This window comes from Epinephelus fuscoguttatus, linkage group LG18 (assembly GCF_011397635.1).
Source record: "Epinephelus fuscoguttatus linkage group LG18, E.fuscoguttatus.final_Chr_v1".
In the NCBI taxonomy this organism is placed as follows: Eukaryota; Metazoa; Chordata; class Actinopteri; order Perciformes; family Serranidae; genus Epinephelus; species Epinephelus fuscoguttatus.
Window position 1 is genome coordinate 25759049 of NC_064769.1, and position 17835 is coordinate 25776883.

A 17835-nucleotide genomic window follows, 5' to 3' on the forward strand; every position below is an offset into this window, starting at 1 on the left:
TTATATAATATTCCCTTTCTGCTATCATATCCTCTTGGATGCTACACACTGGGCCTTTCATGGCCGTGGCCAAAGGCGTTATATTTTCGGGTTGTCCATCCGTCAGTCCCATTCTCGTGAACGCAATATCTCAGGATTGCCTTCAGGGGATTCCTTCACATTTGACACAAATATCCACCTAGACTCAAGAATGAAGTGATTAGTTTTTGGTGGTCAAAGGGCAAAGGTCAAGGTCACTGTGACCTTGTTTGGCTCATCCTTGTGAATGTGACATCTCAAGAATGCCTTGGGGAATTATCTTCAATTTTTGCACAAATATCCACTTTGGGTCAAGGATGAAGTAATCAGAATTTGTGGTCAAAGGTCAAGGTCACTGTGACCGCATTTGTCTCACAATTGCAATATCTCAAGAATGCACTGAGGGATTTTCTCCAAATTTGGCACAAACATTCACTTTGGGTAAATGATGAACTAATAAGAATTTGGTGTTTATTCTCATAAACACAATATTACCGTGTTACTGTGACCTTGCATCCACCTCATTCTTGTGTACACAATCTCTGTAGAACACCCCAGGAGAATTTCTCTAAACTTGGCACACACGTCCACTTGGACTCGAGAATAAGCTGATTATATTTTAGTGGTCAAAGGTCAAGGTCACTGAGATCTCACAAAACACGTTTTTGGCCATGACTCAGGAATTACTTAGTTAATTATGACAAAATTTCACACAAATGTCTAGCAGGATAAAAATGATGAAGTGATGATATTTTATATCCAAAAGGTCAAAGGTCAACATCACTGTGACATCATAATGTTCTGCGAAACACTTTTCTGACCATTACTCAGCGTCATAACTCAAGAACAGAAGGGGAAATACTTGGTTAGATATAGAATTGGTGACACTGATCTTATGTGTCCACCTTGAAACTATGATTGTATAGATCTTCTGTGCTGCCAGAGGGAAGATGTGTGTGAAGCATCCATGTTGCAACTAGATGTATTCACGGAGGCAAGGTGGTAACTCTAGTTTTTCTTATGTTATATTGCTTTATGCAATCCACTGTCGTTTATAACTTGTGTTTTGTGTTTAATGTCATAAAAAATTATTAACTGAGAACAATATAAAACTGTTTGTGTTTGGGCATCCTTATCTTATAAAAGCAGATGTTTTCAGTAGTAGGCGTGGCAGCAGCTTTCGGGTGGTGTATGCGAAATTGTTTCTCCAGCTAATACTTTAATGATAACACTGGTGTAATTGTATTTTTCTTTGCCTCTATTTTCCATGAAATGTGCGAACCCGTTGATGTAGTCAAAAGTTTCTACAGTGCACTGTCTCTATTACAGCGAGTTTGGCCGACCTCCCAGAAGTCATCGGCTCCCATTCTTTTCAAAATTCCATTAAAAACAGCTCGCATAGACAAAACGCTGCATTGACAAATGTAATGCATCATGTATTTTTTTTTTCTTCCCGTAGCTTGACTTTATAACGCCGCAATCACTGCAGCTGCAGTTGTAAAAGCTTTCTATAAAAAAAATGAGTGGGAGAAGACTATTGCTCAGGTTTGCTTTCAACTCTGTTTTCACTCCTATCAGAGGTAAACAAACAAAAAAGCCTGATAACTGAATAAGTAACAGCATTACAAAGTCGGTAAAGAGAAACCTGCAATGCCTGTGTGCAGGACTTAAATCAGTGTTTCTTTTTCAAAGCATTGGACATCTGAATCAAGATACCACCTCCCCTCAGCTGCTCCTCCTGGAAAAAATAAAGCACGAGTTTCATTTTAAATCACTGTGAGATTTTTACTATTTTCAGATTTTCCTGAAATCCTGCTCCTGAGAAAACCCCTCAGATTGTCTCTCTCTGGGATACCACACGTCTCACTAAGATTAGGATTGTTTCCCCCTCACATCTTAATCGGCACTTGTTCTATTCTAAATGTATCACTTAGGAGAAAACCTCTCCGAGATGAGCCTGCAAGCGCGGCCATCTCCTTTTGTGATATCACCCTTTTCTTAATTGAGCGCCTGTTGCAGTTAGCGCAGATGCACATCGACATATGAATCTCTTCACTGCTGAGTATGGAACAGCTTGTGATACAGCAGCGGCTGCAATGATTGCCTTATAAAGTCACGCTAGTGGAAAAAAATACATGATGGATTAAATCTGTCATTGCAGTATTGTGACTCTGGCGAGCTGGCCGTAATGAAATTTTGCAGAGTGGGAGCCGATGATTTCTGGGAGGTCGGGCAATACAGACACGAGTCACATTTGACTGCTGGGGAAGACATTTTCAACTTAGGGAAATATACAGTTACAGTGGTATTTTCTCTACAACAGTAAGACGAGCTTACTGAGGTTACATGACATTAATCTAATCTAATACTTAGCTCCAGTGTGTACAAAGCTGTGTAACTTATTGTGTATTAACCAACTCCAAGGCTCCCCACAGTTTTTGGGATTCCTTGGATCAGCACATTTAAGCACATATTCTATATTCTAGTTCTGGCGACACACACTTCCTGTCTCTTTTCACTTCAAGCAATCATACAGAACAATTCACATTGATCTTCATAACTCCGCTGTTTTTTCCACCGTCTTTGGTTCACTCTCACTCATTGATTAGTTGCATACATTTGCTGCAAAAATCTATGCATAACTTCAATGAAGCACATGGCGCTCATCATCTTCATCCCTTTGATCACAATTTATTTCTCCGTAATGTTAAGTTTGGCCCTCTTAATGTTAGGTAATTGAATAATATGTCATTTATTGGTATTGATTTTATTACTTCGAATGGGATCAACTTCTTTTGGGTGACAGAGAGCTGGACGGGTGCCAGGGTGTTTGGCTGCCATTGCTGAGGCCAATCCATCAGGTTTTTTTCATCTTTTCAGGATCCCAGGCCCGCTGCTGCTGCTGCTGCTGCTGCGGGTGGTGTAACAGTCATTCATCGGAATAAAAGATTGGAAGAAAAAAAAATGCTGAGCAAGACTAAACTGAGCCAGCCTTGTCAGTAATTCACATTGCTTATATCTCATGAATTTCCTTCTGATTTTGTCCAGTGTTCAATTTGACAGCATATTGTAACCATGCCAAAACATCCTCCTCTGGGTGACACGTGGGGCCACCTAAGGCACCACCCAGAGAGCGGTGTTGAACATAAGAGAAAATTGTGTAGAGGAGTGTGTGTGGAGAGCATTAGAGTGAGACAAAATGAAACGAGAAAACCCAGAAGACGATGAAATTGGTAAATTTGCACATACCGCAATCCTTTGTTTTTCATTACTTAGTTAAGTATGTTGATTTCTCGTTAGCTCTTGTTTTTGTTCTTAATAAATGCAATAAATATAAATATTATTACACTGCTCAAAAAATTAAGGGAACACTTGAATCACACATCAGATCTTGATGAAGGAATTATTCAAGTTGAAAATCTTTGCTGAAGTGTGCTGTATAATTCAACCTACTGCGGGCTGGATTCAAAATCACACTGAAAATCTCCTTCCAGGATCTCCTCCCAGACCTGGATCAGGGCATCAGTGATCTCCTGGACAGTCTGTGGTCGTACTTGGTGGCGTTGGATGCAACGATACATAACATCCCATAGGTGCTCAATTGGATTTAGTCAGGGGGGGACGAGAGGGCCAGTCAATCGCATCAGTGCCTTTGTCATCCAGGAACTGCCTACACACTGGCCACATGAGGCCAGGCACTGTCCTGCACCAGGAGGAACCCAGGGCCCTCTGCACCAGGAGGAACCCATGGCCCACTGCACCAGCGTAAGGTCTGACAATCACTTTCATCCCGGTACCTAACAGCAGTCAGGGTACTGTTGGCTATAGCAGGGAGGTCTGTGCGACCCTCCAAGGATCTGCCTCCCCAGACCATCACTGACCCACCACCAAACCAGTCATGCTGGATGACAGCAGCATAACTTTCACCACGGCGTCTCCAGATTCTTTCATACCTGTCACTTGTGCTCAGTGTGAACCTACCCTCATCTGTGAAGAGAACAGGACGCCAATGGCCGACCTACCAATTCTGGTGTTCTCTGGCGAATGCTAATTGAAATAAACAGTGCTGGGCTGTGAGCACACGTCCCACTAGAGGACATCAGGCCCTCATGCCCCCCTCATGGAGTCTGTTTCTGACAGTTTGGTCAGAAACATGCACACCAGTAGCCTGCTGGAGGTCATTTTGTAGGGCTCTGGCAGTGCTCCTCCTGTCCCTCCTCACACAAAGGAGCAGATACCGGTCCGGCTGCTGGGTTGATGCCCTTCTACGGCCATGTCCAGCTCTACTCATTTAACGGCCGGTCTCCTGGTATCTCCTCCATGCTCTTGACACTGTGCTGGGAGACATAGCAAACCTTCTTGCAACTGACGTATGGATGTGCCATCCTGGAGGAGCTGGACTACCTGTGCAACCTGATTGGGCTGCAGGTACCACCTCATACTACCAGTAGTGACAAGGACACTAGCAGAACACAAAACTAGAGAAGAATCAGTCAGGAAGGAAAAGAGAGAGCAACTGTCTGTGACCACCACATGTTCCCTTTTTGGGGGTTGTCTTGCTTTTGTCTCTCCATTGCACCTGTTGTCACTTTTGTTTGCACCAAAGCAGGTGAAACTGAATCACAATTACTTGTACTTCCTAAATAGACAGATTGATATCCCTAATGTTTAACTAACTTGGTGTTACAGTGTGGCGTTCCATTAATTATTTTGAGCAGTGTATTATCATTATTATTATTATGATTCACAAAATGTTTTTGGGGGGTGGGGGGCCCAGGGAAACCTAGCCTAGGGTGCCAAATGTGCTAGGACTGGCAGTGCAAAACACGCTACTCAGTTTAGGTTGATTCAATTTAATGATACATATTCTACGTAACTTATACAACTTTATCTCTAATATAAGAACTAGATGTATGCACATGGTTGTCACACTGATTTCTGCATGACACCTGACTGATATACTGTAGCTATATGTAAAATTAAATGACACAGGTGAAGCAAAAATACTGGTCAAGCAGCTTTCTCTGCTGTCAGCGGAGGCAGGTGGAGGCATGATGCTGCAAAATGAAATGTACCTGGAGCAATTTAAATGTCTGCAGCTGTAGATAGCATCTGCAACACGTCTAGCTGTTACACAGAGAAAAATGGTTCACTTCAATGACACTGAATCTGTTGCACTGCAGTGCACTACTTCTGCTGCTCGTAGGAGACTCAGAGGACGGTGATTTACATTTATGTATTAGGTGTTTAGGTGATGCTGTCATTCAAAGGCACACACCATGAGTGCTTCTTAATTAGACATCATAATGAGCAACCAGCAGGGGTTGAATGCCTTTGAACACGGAAGTGATGCACAGTTGCTCGGAAAAATAAATTATAAAAAAAGAAAAGCACAAATACAGGAAGATGACAGGGCAGAGGAGGGACATGAATTCCTTTTTTGAAGAAGGGAGTTTTTAATTCATGCCTGATAATAGGGAGTGTGCAGTCAGCACCGAGGTAGCAGCCACTTCTGGGGATACCAGAGTCACAGCTGGGTGGGGAGATGGCCAGACTGCCGAGAGAGCTTAAGTGCTTGGTAATAGCAGAACAGGATGGACCACGGGGCCTGGGCTGTTTAGGACTGAAGTTATGGGGACACAGCTCGGTTAGCAGCTGGAGGGTCAGGGGCCGGAGTCTGAATTAGTAAGGAGCAATTACTGTGCATGGGGGCTGTGGAGGCAGTGCATGGAAGTATTCAGAAAGCCAGCAAAAATGGTAAAATTAAGGAGAAAAGTTCTTGGTAAGGACGTAAAAACTTTAACTTGGTTTAGTGACAGGAAAGCTACTATGCAATTATAGTTTCAAGAACCAGAGATATAGTTTATTTAAGACAATAAATGTCTTTTCTACAGGTTGCCACTTATGTTTTACCCCCTTTACCTTCACAGTGACCTGAACGTTATCTATATGCAATGTCCTGTACTTACAGCATCATCAAATTCTAACACTGACTTATAAAGTTGCTGTGGCAAATGTGTCAGAAAACAATTGCTTATTGACACATCCAACGAAGGCTGAGCAACATTAGCATTCACTTAGAGTCACGTTTCTGCCCATCTAACAAATATATCAAGTTACCACTCTCAATTTGGTGTCCACTAAGTGGAAAACCGAAACAATGAGCCAGAGGACTCACAACGGAGGTACAGAGAGTTGTTACATAGAGATGATACACCATTTCATCTAGTTGCATTGTGTGATTGCAGGTTTTCAGAACATTGCAGGACAACGCATTGCAAGCAGTTGCATGTTTCAACTTGTTGTGTCACAAATCTTTGGTCTGAACAGGTATTTATAAGCAAGCGGTAACCTCCAGGGCTGAAAACTAAAGCCAATGCCGAAGTACCAGTAACTGCAGTTCCTGTTATGGCCACCTGAGGCTGGCTTCAAAAGTGAGTCAGTCTCCATACACAAAACTTTACCACAGAAATGAAGATGTTTACAGCCTGGTACAATAAATATTTTCAGTCTCTGTTACTATTTTCAACATCCATGACATTCATGGGTGTGGATTTTTTATATTACTCACCCATTTAAATTTGATTAAGGCTTAAAGTTAGGCATAATTAAGGACATGGCTGCTTTGAGTGACCGACTGTCTGCAATCATTGCCGCAGTCTATAAGTCAGATCCACTCATTCCTCCTCAACAGCTCCACCCTTTTGTCCATATATGGTCACTTCTGGTTTCAAAAATCCAAGGTGGCGAGAGCCAAAATGCTGAACTCAAGGTCAGCTTTAAACTGGGTTATTTATCTTTGATGCGCTCGGCAGAGAATAAAACCTGTGATGCCAACTGAAACACCCTTTTATATTTGAGCCATACCGATGGCTGGTGATAGAAAGACACAACATGTCAAAACTCAACGTCTATCTAAATGCCTCCATCACACATCACAATACAGCAGCTGCTTTTGTTTGCAACAGGTGGTTCTGTTCCTACCTCAGTCACAGCGAAGCTGCGCTTCCCGCAGGGCACAACCTTGTACCATTTGTCATGCAGCGTGTCCATGAAGCCATCTGACTTGTACTGACTAACAAGCTCTGAGATGTTGGAGGTGAGAGGAGAGTTCTGAGGAAGGCCGATGCCATAGCCTGCCAACAGACATGAACACAAACACAGGCTGCAATTATTCCTCTGTGACACATCATTTTAACTTTCACCTCCATGTGCTGTAATTATGTTCTTTCACTGGTTTACAGCTGTGCACAGGAATATGGAAAATAACAGCTGATCAGAAAGAAGGGAGTCTTAGCAATTACTGTTTCACCATTTCTTATCAGAAGGCACCACTGTCATTCCTAAACAAAACAGGTACATAACATTGTAAGTAAATCGCAGAGTTTCTTAGCATGCCAGGAGAGTGTGACAAATTCAGCAATAGCCAATTACAGAAGTACCTCGCCTTGCTAGGAAGGACACTGGTTGATTTGTATTGTATCCTGAAGGCTTAAGGGTGCATTAAGTAATTAACAACAACACTGGAATCTGGGACTGTGGTGGCCTGTAATGGAAGCAGCCACCATGGGAACATTTTCACAGTGGGAGGAAGAAGCTTGCTAAATGGACCAGAGATTAACAGAAGACAGTGGAGGATCTAAGCTGTTGAAAGCAAGAAGATTAACTGCTGTGCAAATGTTGCGAGATTGGTATTGTTAAATCTAGAGCTGTCCTGAAATGCTCATGGTCAGTCTGTCTGCAGTCATGCAGAAAGACCTGTTATATTCTAGGGACAATTTAAAAAAAGACACATGTGTGAATACTGTTTTCAAGAACTGACTATTTTAATGTAACATTTTCTTAATCAACTAACACCCTCATCCCACATACTGTATATAAGTACTATTTTGTGACCAAATACTTTGTGTTGTAACGAGCTGTAATATGTTACCTTCTATAGCAAAGGGTTTCCCGACTGTTAGTGTTTTACAGTCTGCATCTATGGAGACCTCGTAGTCCAGCAGAGCTTTGTCCATGATGAATGCATCCAGTCTCTGAGGGTCAGCCCTGTAAACACACAGCAAGTAGATAGACTCAAGGTGCAATGCAAGTAGCAGATGTAGCAAAAAGGAATCACTCTTTTTGTGCGTGGGTTCTTGGCTGAGACAGTGAGAGCTCAGCTTCGATGAAAACAAACTATATTACTATATTCATCTAACACAACATGTCAGACTAATTAAATATTCTGGTGCCCACAAATTTTGCAAGCACTCATTTCCCAGGAGATGAGAGTGTTGACCTGAATGGTGCCTTTAAAGGGATAGTTCAGATAGTTCATATCAATTGTCAGTGTATTACTTACAGTAGAATGCAGTCAGTGCGTCCCCGGTTTGGAAAGGCAGGCATGAGTGTCATCACAGAAGCTACACTATGTACTGTTGTGGACGGGAACAGCTGTGTATTTTAGCAACCTAAAAAAGTCCCACCTAAAAAAGTGTTGTGTTCTATTAATAGGTACGATTCAAACAGAGCTAAGCCACTTTGTGGAGTACCTCAGGGCTCCATTCTTGGATCTCTATTGTTCTTGATTTATATAAATGACCTACCTAGGGTCTGCAAAAATGTACCACCTACATGAAAAATTTAGCACACTCATTCGAGAAGCAAATTAAGAGCTGTCATCTATTTCTAAATGGTTTCACAAACCATTTAGAAAAAAAACACCACAAACCCGCTCTCAATATAGAAAAACTGAACTTCATGATATTTATTAGTGGTTTCTTTGTTGTAAATTGTACATCTTTAACAATTTTGTATTACTTCTTAGTCTGGAACTCTTATTCAGTTATGCAATCTTCAAATGATTGTTGTTATTTAACAGGGGAGGTATCTTCATAAGCCATTTTTGGCTTCTAACCTTTCCTGCACAGTGTTTTATCTTTTAATTTCTTTTTCCTTTTTTTTCTACACATATATGTGCAACTAAACTAAGCTAAACTAAGTGTCTGCTTTATTTAAAATATTGTCACCGCTTTACCTTGATGTCAGACAGTCTTTCTGAAGGGGAACTGAACTGAAAGTGGAACTTATCTGTAGTCTTTTCAAAGTCAGACTTTATTGACAAAGACAGTAATATTACCTTGGTAAACACAGGAGCTGCTGGTCTGCTGCTGCCTTGATCACTTGGTTTGTTTGTGTTATAGTGTGACTTTGGTGTTTTAAAGAGTTAGTTTAGATTCTCCAAAGTCACACAAGAACACAGGAAACTACCGATCAAGGCACCAGTCGAGCCACAACTCTTGTGTTTTGTGTGGTAAAATTATTGTTTTTGTCAGTGGAGTCTGGTGGATTTCAAGGGAGTGATATAACAACTTCAGTTCCCTGTCGGAGAGGGTGGAAATATTCTAAATATGGTGTACACTCAACTGATATTTTGGTGGGACTTGGTGGGATCTGTTTTACTGCTAACCCCTCCACAGCAGTGCATTACTCAGCTTCTGTGGTGCTACCCCTGCCTGCTCTTCAGTCTTAGGGCACACTGCCTGCTACTGTATGTAGTATACTGACTAAGGATAAGCACCTCATACAATCCCACTTAAAAAAATCCAAACCATCCCTTTAAGTTTTATGACAATCTGATCAGTGGCATTTGAGGTGTTTTTGATGGATGACTGGAGAAATGAACAGATGGACTGGGACTGATCCATAGTCACTCTTCCAAATTTATTGTGTTGACAGATGTAACCATAGCACTACGAAGAATCTAACATCTTCTGGGATTTTTCGAGATTGACATTTTAAAGCAACCCTCCGGAAAATTAACCTTTAAAACCTCCTGAGACGCAAACTTAAATGAACCTTACTTTGTCATCTCACTTCTGCTCTGCTTCTCTGGGGCTTATTTTTTTTCTGTCTGTTTGTGTCCTCATGTCACATCTCTGACACACAGTGAGTGTAAAGAAAAAGGGAAGTGATATTTTCTCCTGTAGGTCTTGGATGTAAACTTTATATACTTTCACAGGTTTCATTTTAACATCCATCCATTTTCATCCACTTATCCGGTGGCTGGGTTGTGGGGGCAGCAGGCCAAGCAAAGCACCCCAGAACTTCATCTCCCCAGCAACACTTTCCAGCTCCTCCTGGGGGACCCCAAGGTGTTCCCAGGCCAGATGAGATATGTAATCCCTCCAGTATGTTCTGGGTCTCTCCTGGGGCCTTCTACCAGTTGGATGTTCCCGAAACACCTCTAACAGGAGGCACCCAGGAGGCATCCTGATCAGATGCCTGAACCATCTCCCCTTTCGATGCGAAGGAGCAGCGGCTCTACTCCGAGCTCCCTCCGAATGTCTGAGCTCCTTACCCTATCTCCAAGGCTGAGCCCAGCCACCCCATGGAGGAAACTCATTTGTATCCACCATCTCATTCTTTCGGTCACTACCCAGAGCTCATGACCATAGGTGAAGGTTGGGACATAGATGGATGAGTAAATCGAAAGCTTCGCCTTCTGGCTCAGCTCCCTCTTCACCACAGGAGTGACCATCATATACTTAATTTCCTGCATTCTAGTAGATTTTCTGTTCATCCATCTGTGCCTTTACTGCATCAGTTTATGATGTAAATATCTTTAATCCTGTCAGTCTTCAGCTATGGGACGCGTCCCCTGCTACCCCCCTAGAAATCTCCATCTATGGTCCAATAAATCGGTTGAAAGTGAAAAAACAAAACAAAAAAACTGACCTTAATGAATAAAGAACAAAAAGCCTGTGAGAATTTATAGTTTTGCTTTGTGCCTATGGGTGTTTTATAGGGCCTTTCAGATGGCACTTTACCACAATCACTGAAAATGGAATGTAAAGGATTCGACAAACCTCTCTCAGCCTTTTGCCTCATCTGAACTGCATATTTTCTGGTCTCTGTGGTTCTCCAATAATTTTACTGGCCATATACCAGTAAAATTACTGCCTGTCTGCCAGTTTCTGCCAATTTACTCCCATTCCTCACTCCAAGTCTGTTATACAAAGGTGAGATATTAATTCACAACACTCTCGGCGAGGCTTTTACAAATCAACGTGAAATGTCTTTACTGACAGGTACAGCCCACTGGGATACAAATGCTGCAAAGCCTTTTTCAAGATATTCTCTTTATTTTTTTTGCTTGTTATCAAGGACAGTGTTTGAAATCCTCCGCTATCTTCTACCCACAAGCTGGCTGTTCATTATTACAGGTTGAATTAGGTTACAGCTTACGTCCTTGGTTTTTCCACCACAGATGTTTTGATGTTATGTATTTTGTGATCAGAGCACTACCTTGAAATCAACCAATTACCTAACCAGTATGATTAAAACATGACGCCTTCCTGCATCATCCTCTTTGCAGCGATGCTTGTGAGAGTAGCTGAATCATGTATTTGCATCCGGATTGCATCAATGGGAAACTGTGCCGGTGACAGCAAGGGCACATTACTGTGGCATGGCTTTACTTAATACAAAGTGATGCGCGACACGGCAGTTCGGTTAATTTTGAGTCTCTGGGGTAGATCAGTAAGAGTCTTCACATCATGAAATAAGACCTGTTGTCACCCCAGGTTAAAAATACTCTCTAATAAAGTGTTCTGAGCTTGTCTTATGTGAGACTGTATTAAGACGTACAAAAGCAGCATTTCCAATATGTCTGCCACTTTAATAAGCCAGCCAAAATAGCCCAAGACAGTTGTGTGATGGCAGATAATGCTCCAGTCAGAGCACTTTCCCAAAATGCTCTAAGACAGGCTGCAGTTAGTGGTTGTTGCTTGTTTCAATTGCTGTGCTGAGACATGTTCATTAAGCTAAAACACTAAGGCCACACAGTGTGCAGGGATGGGAACCCAGAGTGCAAATGGGCCTCTAAATTTCAGTAAATTTCCTCTAGCTATGGTGTTATAGTCATCAGGGTGTATGGAATATTATATGGACTTGTCACAGGTTGAGGGAGAGGTTGCAGTCCAAAAACAAGTGACTGAGAACTGATGAGGAGAAGTGGATACAGGTGGTAGAGGTAGAAGGGAAAGGTCAGGTAACTGCAGGGCTGATTAGGAAAGTGAGAACAGGTGTGTAGATGGGCAGAGCAATCAGGTAATGGGGAAGTGTGAGTGAATCTTGGATGGAAGGAAAATGGCAATGAAGGAATAACGCTGGAGAGGAAGGACACAGACACAGACTGTGGGCCTTTCCCAAACCAGACTGTCCCTGATGGGGAGTGGAACTCTCTCACGACTCACTAAAGCACCCTTCAGGGTATAAATACTGTGGCAAGCTTCAGGACAAACTTTCCTCTCTCTGGCAGAAACAAGAACTGTCATAACTTTACGTAACTTGGAGAAAAATAAAATCTGAACTTTTTTTTTTTATATGATTACATTTTTTTCACTCTGTCATATACACACAGGCTTGAAATACACACACATGCACTAACAGGACCTATACATGCATTAAATGGAGAGGTGTCGGAGTAAGGGGGTGCCTCGGATGGGCGACCCCAGCAGTTGGGGGTTCGGTGGCTTGTTAAGGGGCACCTCTGCAGTGCCCAGAATGGTTGCTGAGGTTAAAAGATGTCTTTATTCGTCAGTGTCTGATGCTGAAAGTCACTGCCCAAGCGCCGGACACAACTTCGGAGTGAGACCGGGTTGCACACGGAACTTCCATTTGTATGCAGCATGACACTACTATCATCAAATCAAAATGTATAATGATCAAAAATTCTGTCAAGATCATGGTTCCAACCCAGTCAACAGAAGTAGCCATGGTATGTTTCAATAAACCACAGATATGATACATTTTTATGTTTTATATGTGGCAGGCGTTTATGTTTCCTTATGTTCCACTTTTCAATGTTATGTTGTGACAGTGAAGGAAAACATTATGTTTTGCCTTAAGATACCGGGTTTGGTTGCCAATAAATAAAGCTGGAAACGCCCCAGCACTTCATTAAAAACACCCACTTCTGTTTGTTGGTTCTTGAAAAGTGGTCTACTGCTGTCGGCTGTTTGGCAGCTGTCCTGCCTAGCTGTCACACCATCCACCATCCCCTCCTTCTTCTGATGACGAGCTCACTTTGGGAATGTTGATAGGATCGTATGAGATCTACAACCATAACTTATCCGTGGTTTGCAGGAATGTACAATGCCAGCATTTTAATCTGGTGACTTGGCTGATGATTCAAAGTACAATCCAAAATGACAGTTGAAGAAAATTAAAAGTCTTCTGTTTGTCCACTTCTAGCTGATGTTAAAGAAATATAATCACCAGAGAAGCAGTGCAGCTTTGCTTCGTTCAATCTGTGCAACAGCATGAACCAATACACCACCTTCAGCACCTGTTCTATGTATAAACGTAGCAATCCCAACATCAGGTTTTTTAGGACCAATCCGTGTATGTAATCTCAACATGGGGCTACTCCTGTCAGTGCAGTATGAATAGATGCATTGTACTACAACATGATTTAAGTGTCCATCATAGAGTAAGCGATAAATAATGCCTGGTCACCGTGGGAGTAAACCCTGAGCACCAAGTATTGAAATTTGCATGGTGGGCCGCGTGTACGCTGTCTTGTTCCCTCGTTGTAATTTTCTAAAGATGACATTTTTCCCTTGAACCCTCTAATCAGCAATAAGCTCAGTAGCAAAAAAACTTGTTTCATCCATTCAAATGGTGTCCTACCCAGCCTCGGCTGTGCATTCAGCTGCCTTTTCTCACTATATTCTGCTTTGCTCCACGGGGGATGCCAGTTGAATGTCGAAGCAGCTTAGGATGACAGCAATGGCAGGGTAAGGAGGAGGGTGAGATCTGAATGCAAACAGGCGGGCTCGGGTGGGGAATGACAGCAATTTCTTTCCCCTAAAATTTAGATTTTCTTAGGACATGTAGCTCACATTCCTTTCTTCCCCAAACTTGATTCAGTTTGTTTTTTCCACAAGGGATATCTGGTTGATTATCAGGTAACAGTGGTACCAGGGTCAGTTACAACTACCCTGAATGCACAATGTGTGTCTGCATGATGTATGTGGACTATACATTATGTAAAACATTGTCTTACTTGAGTTGATGTATGCCATCTGGTGTTGCTGGGACATTGTATCTCCTCATGTACTCGTGCATCTCAGGGAAACTCTTCTTGACGTAGTCCTCGGCGCTGCTTTCTCTCACTGTGGCGAATCGGAATCCCTGAGAGGGATGGTGCAACTGCAGGAAAGAAGAAAGCCAGATGTTACCCTTAGAATGCCTTCAAAAAGCATTAATATTGATTATTATTGATATTTTTTCCATTTTTGTCCGTTGTATCTCTTTTTTTTGCCTGGAATTTTCAATTCTCAGATGCAGAAGGAAAGCTCTTGTGAAACTTTAAAATGAGTCTTTGCTTTTCTTTTCTGACTCTTTATATCCCCTGCACCTGTGATTCAGAGCTGGTGAGTTGACATAGGGCCTATTACCTTACCCCATCTGTCGTTACAAAAGGTGGTTTAATTACAGAATCTATTTGCTGACTTTAAATTGAAAAGACTGCACTCTTCACAAGAAGGGCTCCTCCAAAATTTAGAATGTAGAATGTGCATCGGGGATGTTTTCAAAGAGAAAGTCCACAACAACCTGAACTTCGACTACACAGGTTGATTTTAGCGCTGCTCATCGTGGACTATATTGCTGTCATTGTTCATTTTAGTCAAACCATAGAAAACAATGTTTTGATGCATTGGATGTGCTGAATGTGCATATTAAGGCAGTACAGGAGGAGGTGCACATTAATAATCCTCCAGGACTGTAAATTGCTCATGTTTAACCCAAACAATGTGTCATGTGACTGCAGTTGGTTCAGATCGAGGTCGAAACACGTTCTCACCACAAACGAACCGCACCAGAGTTTGTTTGTAACCGGACTGAGACCACCTCTTCAAGAAGGTCTTGGTCCGGTTGTTCTGGTGTACACCCGAGTGCGATTGCTGTGCTCACACCTGCCCAAACGAACTGCACTTAGGGGGCAAAAGGAACTTGAGTTCGATTGACCCGAACCTAACAGGGCAGGTGTGAAAGCAGCCCCTGATAACTTGTTTCTCTAGCTCAGTGTTTCTCAACCATTTGTTATGTCAAGGACCCCTAAACTGATATACATTAGGATTAGGTCATAGACCTCATTTGACAAGATTTACCTCAGGGACCTCAGTCTGAAAAGATTTTGGGTTTTAGATATGACTAAGACCAGAATTATATAGTTGTTACCTCCAGTTGAGCAGAAAACCATGGAAACCTATGATCAGAATAGTCACTCATGTGACTCTTCCTCACATTGGGTTCACTTTTGTAATGAATAAAATAGTCCAAATAAACCATTTTCCTTTGGAACGCCCTGGAACTCCCTCAAGGAATCCTGTGGGTCTCCGAACCCAAGGTTGAGAACAACTGCGCTAGCACATGAAATATTCATGACTAAGTAAGAATTTAAAGTGTATCTGCAGGTTTCACATTCAAAAACTCAGTTAATCTGCTCTATCAGGACTGTGTGGGTGGTTTGATCAGATTCGACTCACACTGACCCAACAACCTAGCAAATGTCATCAGATTCTGGTTTAAATGTTGCTGAATCCTGATTGGTGCAAGGTTAGTACATGACATCATCTTTTCTAACAAAGTCCTGAGAACTTCAGAACATTGGGAAAAGCACAGAGAAACTCCAGCACTTTAAAACATCAACTTATCATGTAGTGTTGCACTTTTTCTGACTTGCGTACCTTTGGGTCATGAATCCCTGACAGTTGTTCATAGGTCTTCTCCCCGACCATGACAGCAGCTAGGTTAGCAGTGTAGGTGGACAGACAGAACAGACAGAAGATGGCCCAGAGGTTCATCAGCAGGCGGCCTGTCCAGCACTTTGGCGGCTTGATGGCTACCGTCCTCCCAAAGAGAATAGCGTAACACACGTTGAGCGCTGAGGAGAAGGAGAACACGCGGTCGCGGTTGCGTCCACGTGGTGTCATACCAAACGGGCTGTGCCACTCATACAGGGTGAGGAAGATGGCAGTGACGTGGAGGGAGACGAAGATGCCGAGCCACATGGACCAGTGGAGAGGCCACATGAAGGCACCGATGGGTGCAGCTGTGTCGCGAGTACGAACCTGGGCAGGGGGCACACAAGAATGGGAAACTTTTGTAACTGATATTATATATTGAAAAGTAAGAAAGTAAGACATTAGTGGCAGATGGTCTTTTTTTTTACAGGCTGAAAGTAAACTTGAATTGTGTCGTCTTTTTCTGGCATGTCACAGGGATTTGGTGGGGTTAGGACTGGAAAATCAAAAATCAGTTGTGGATGGGATTAAGAAGGTATATCTGTTATATACAGTATTATCTTTTTGCAACCCGGTCTCACTTCGAAGTCGTCAAAATCCGGTGCATGGGCAGTGTCTTGCAGCATCAGACACTGACGAAATAGCTGTTCTTCAATACACTGCCGGTCACCGTCATAGTTTATGGCACTTGGCTGTGTCAGGGAGAAATGCAGCGGGACACGAACAAAGTCAAGGCGACTAAAGTCAGAGTGGGGCAAGTGGAAGGGGTGGTGGATGGGTCCAACAAACATCGACATTCACCCAGAAGAGCAGTGTTTGCGTCCCACAAGATTATAAACCCAAACCCTGTTGTTTTTTTACTTAACCCAACCCCCTGCGTTACTTGTTGGAAGGTAAATAAATTTCAATTTGCGAGGTTTTACCAATGTAGTGCATTTATTTTGAAAGAGACTGTATGTAAAGGTTACATTTCCTGTGAAAACGGAAGTGTCTTCTGAGAGAAGACAATGCATGTACAGGCTGACTTGACACTGCGTCCCATTCAATGCATCCAGGGTACCTCTCACATTGTATCTAGACGTTTAAAGTCCATGACCAAACGTCATTATGTGATGAGGTAGAGGTTTTTCAGTGATGGGTTAAGCCCAATTTATGGTAAGGACACTTTCGATGATTGTCACTCATCAAAACGTTGCGCACCTGGACAATTTTGTTATGTTGCGGACACCATCATATGTTGTTGCGCATTGTGGTTGGATAGTAATGGTGAGTCTTTCTGACACATCTACTGGAGTTTTGTGTGTTTTTGTGGTGAGAGCAACGGGTCCATGTCATTGGTCTGACAGCCCATTGGTCCGACATTCCATTAGTCTGACGGTCCGCGGTGCTGAACGGCTCCCGGCGGGCGTACTTCTATCTTGATGGTGCACCGCAACCGGCTCTTGGTCAGCTGGGAGAGGCTTGAGGCGAATGTGTTTGTCACTTTCTTTTTCATTTTAACCCACACCATGATCTTTTCCTGACCCTAACCAAGTGGTTTTTGTGCCTAAACCTAACCAGACCTTAACCACAGGGCATCATGATGATTTTGGAATAACGGGACTTTGGAACAATGGGTTTAATATGGTCGGAACAATGGGATGTCGGACCAATGGGCTGTCGGACCAACGGGCAGTTCCCAGAGCAACATGGGTCCAGACCTGGTTGACCAGATCATCAAAACAGTTGGCTAGTATCCAAAAATACTGAGAGTGCATCTTCTTGTTCATCCTGCACTCCATGGACCAAAATATATTCACCCTGTAGTTCCCTTGTTTGGTTCAAAGGACACACTGACCACCTCCTTTTCTTGAGCTCACATTGTGTTCTCAGCAGAAGTAAGTTTGAAATCCCTTTCTCTTCAGTTAACTCACAGATTTAATCAAATCCCTCCATTATCAAATACAAAAGGATACGAAGTGGCACATATAGATACAAACAGCTTTGAGAAGAATATACATAACAAATGATATAAAGTAAC

At 42.6% G+C, this 17835-nt stretch overlaps 1 protein-coding gene across 1 annotated transcript in view; it reads right to left on the reverse strand.

The window, feature by feature from the left end:
* grin3a (glutamate receptor, ionotropic, N-methyl-D-aspartate 3A) overlaps positions 1-17835 on the reverse strand; it is a 72146-nt gene that overhangs the window by 14822 nt on the left and 39489 nt on the right. Inside the window, exons 4-7 of the mRNA XM_049559896.1 lie at positions 15759-16142; positions 14072-14217; positions 7952-8067; positions 7003-7154 (exon numbers count right to left, since the gene is read on the reverse strand). Coding sequence (XP_049415853.1) covers positions 7003-7154; positions 7952-8067; positions 14072-14217; positions 15759-16142 — 798 coding nt within the window. The remainder of the gene's footprint in view (positions 1-7002; positions 7155-7951; positions 8068-14071; positions 14218-15758; positions 16143-17835) is intronic.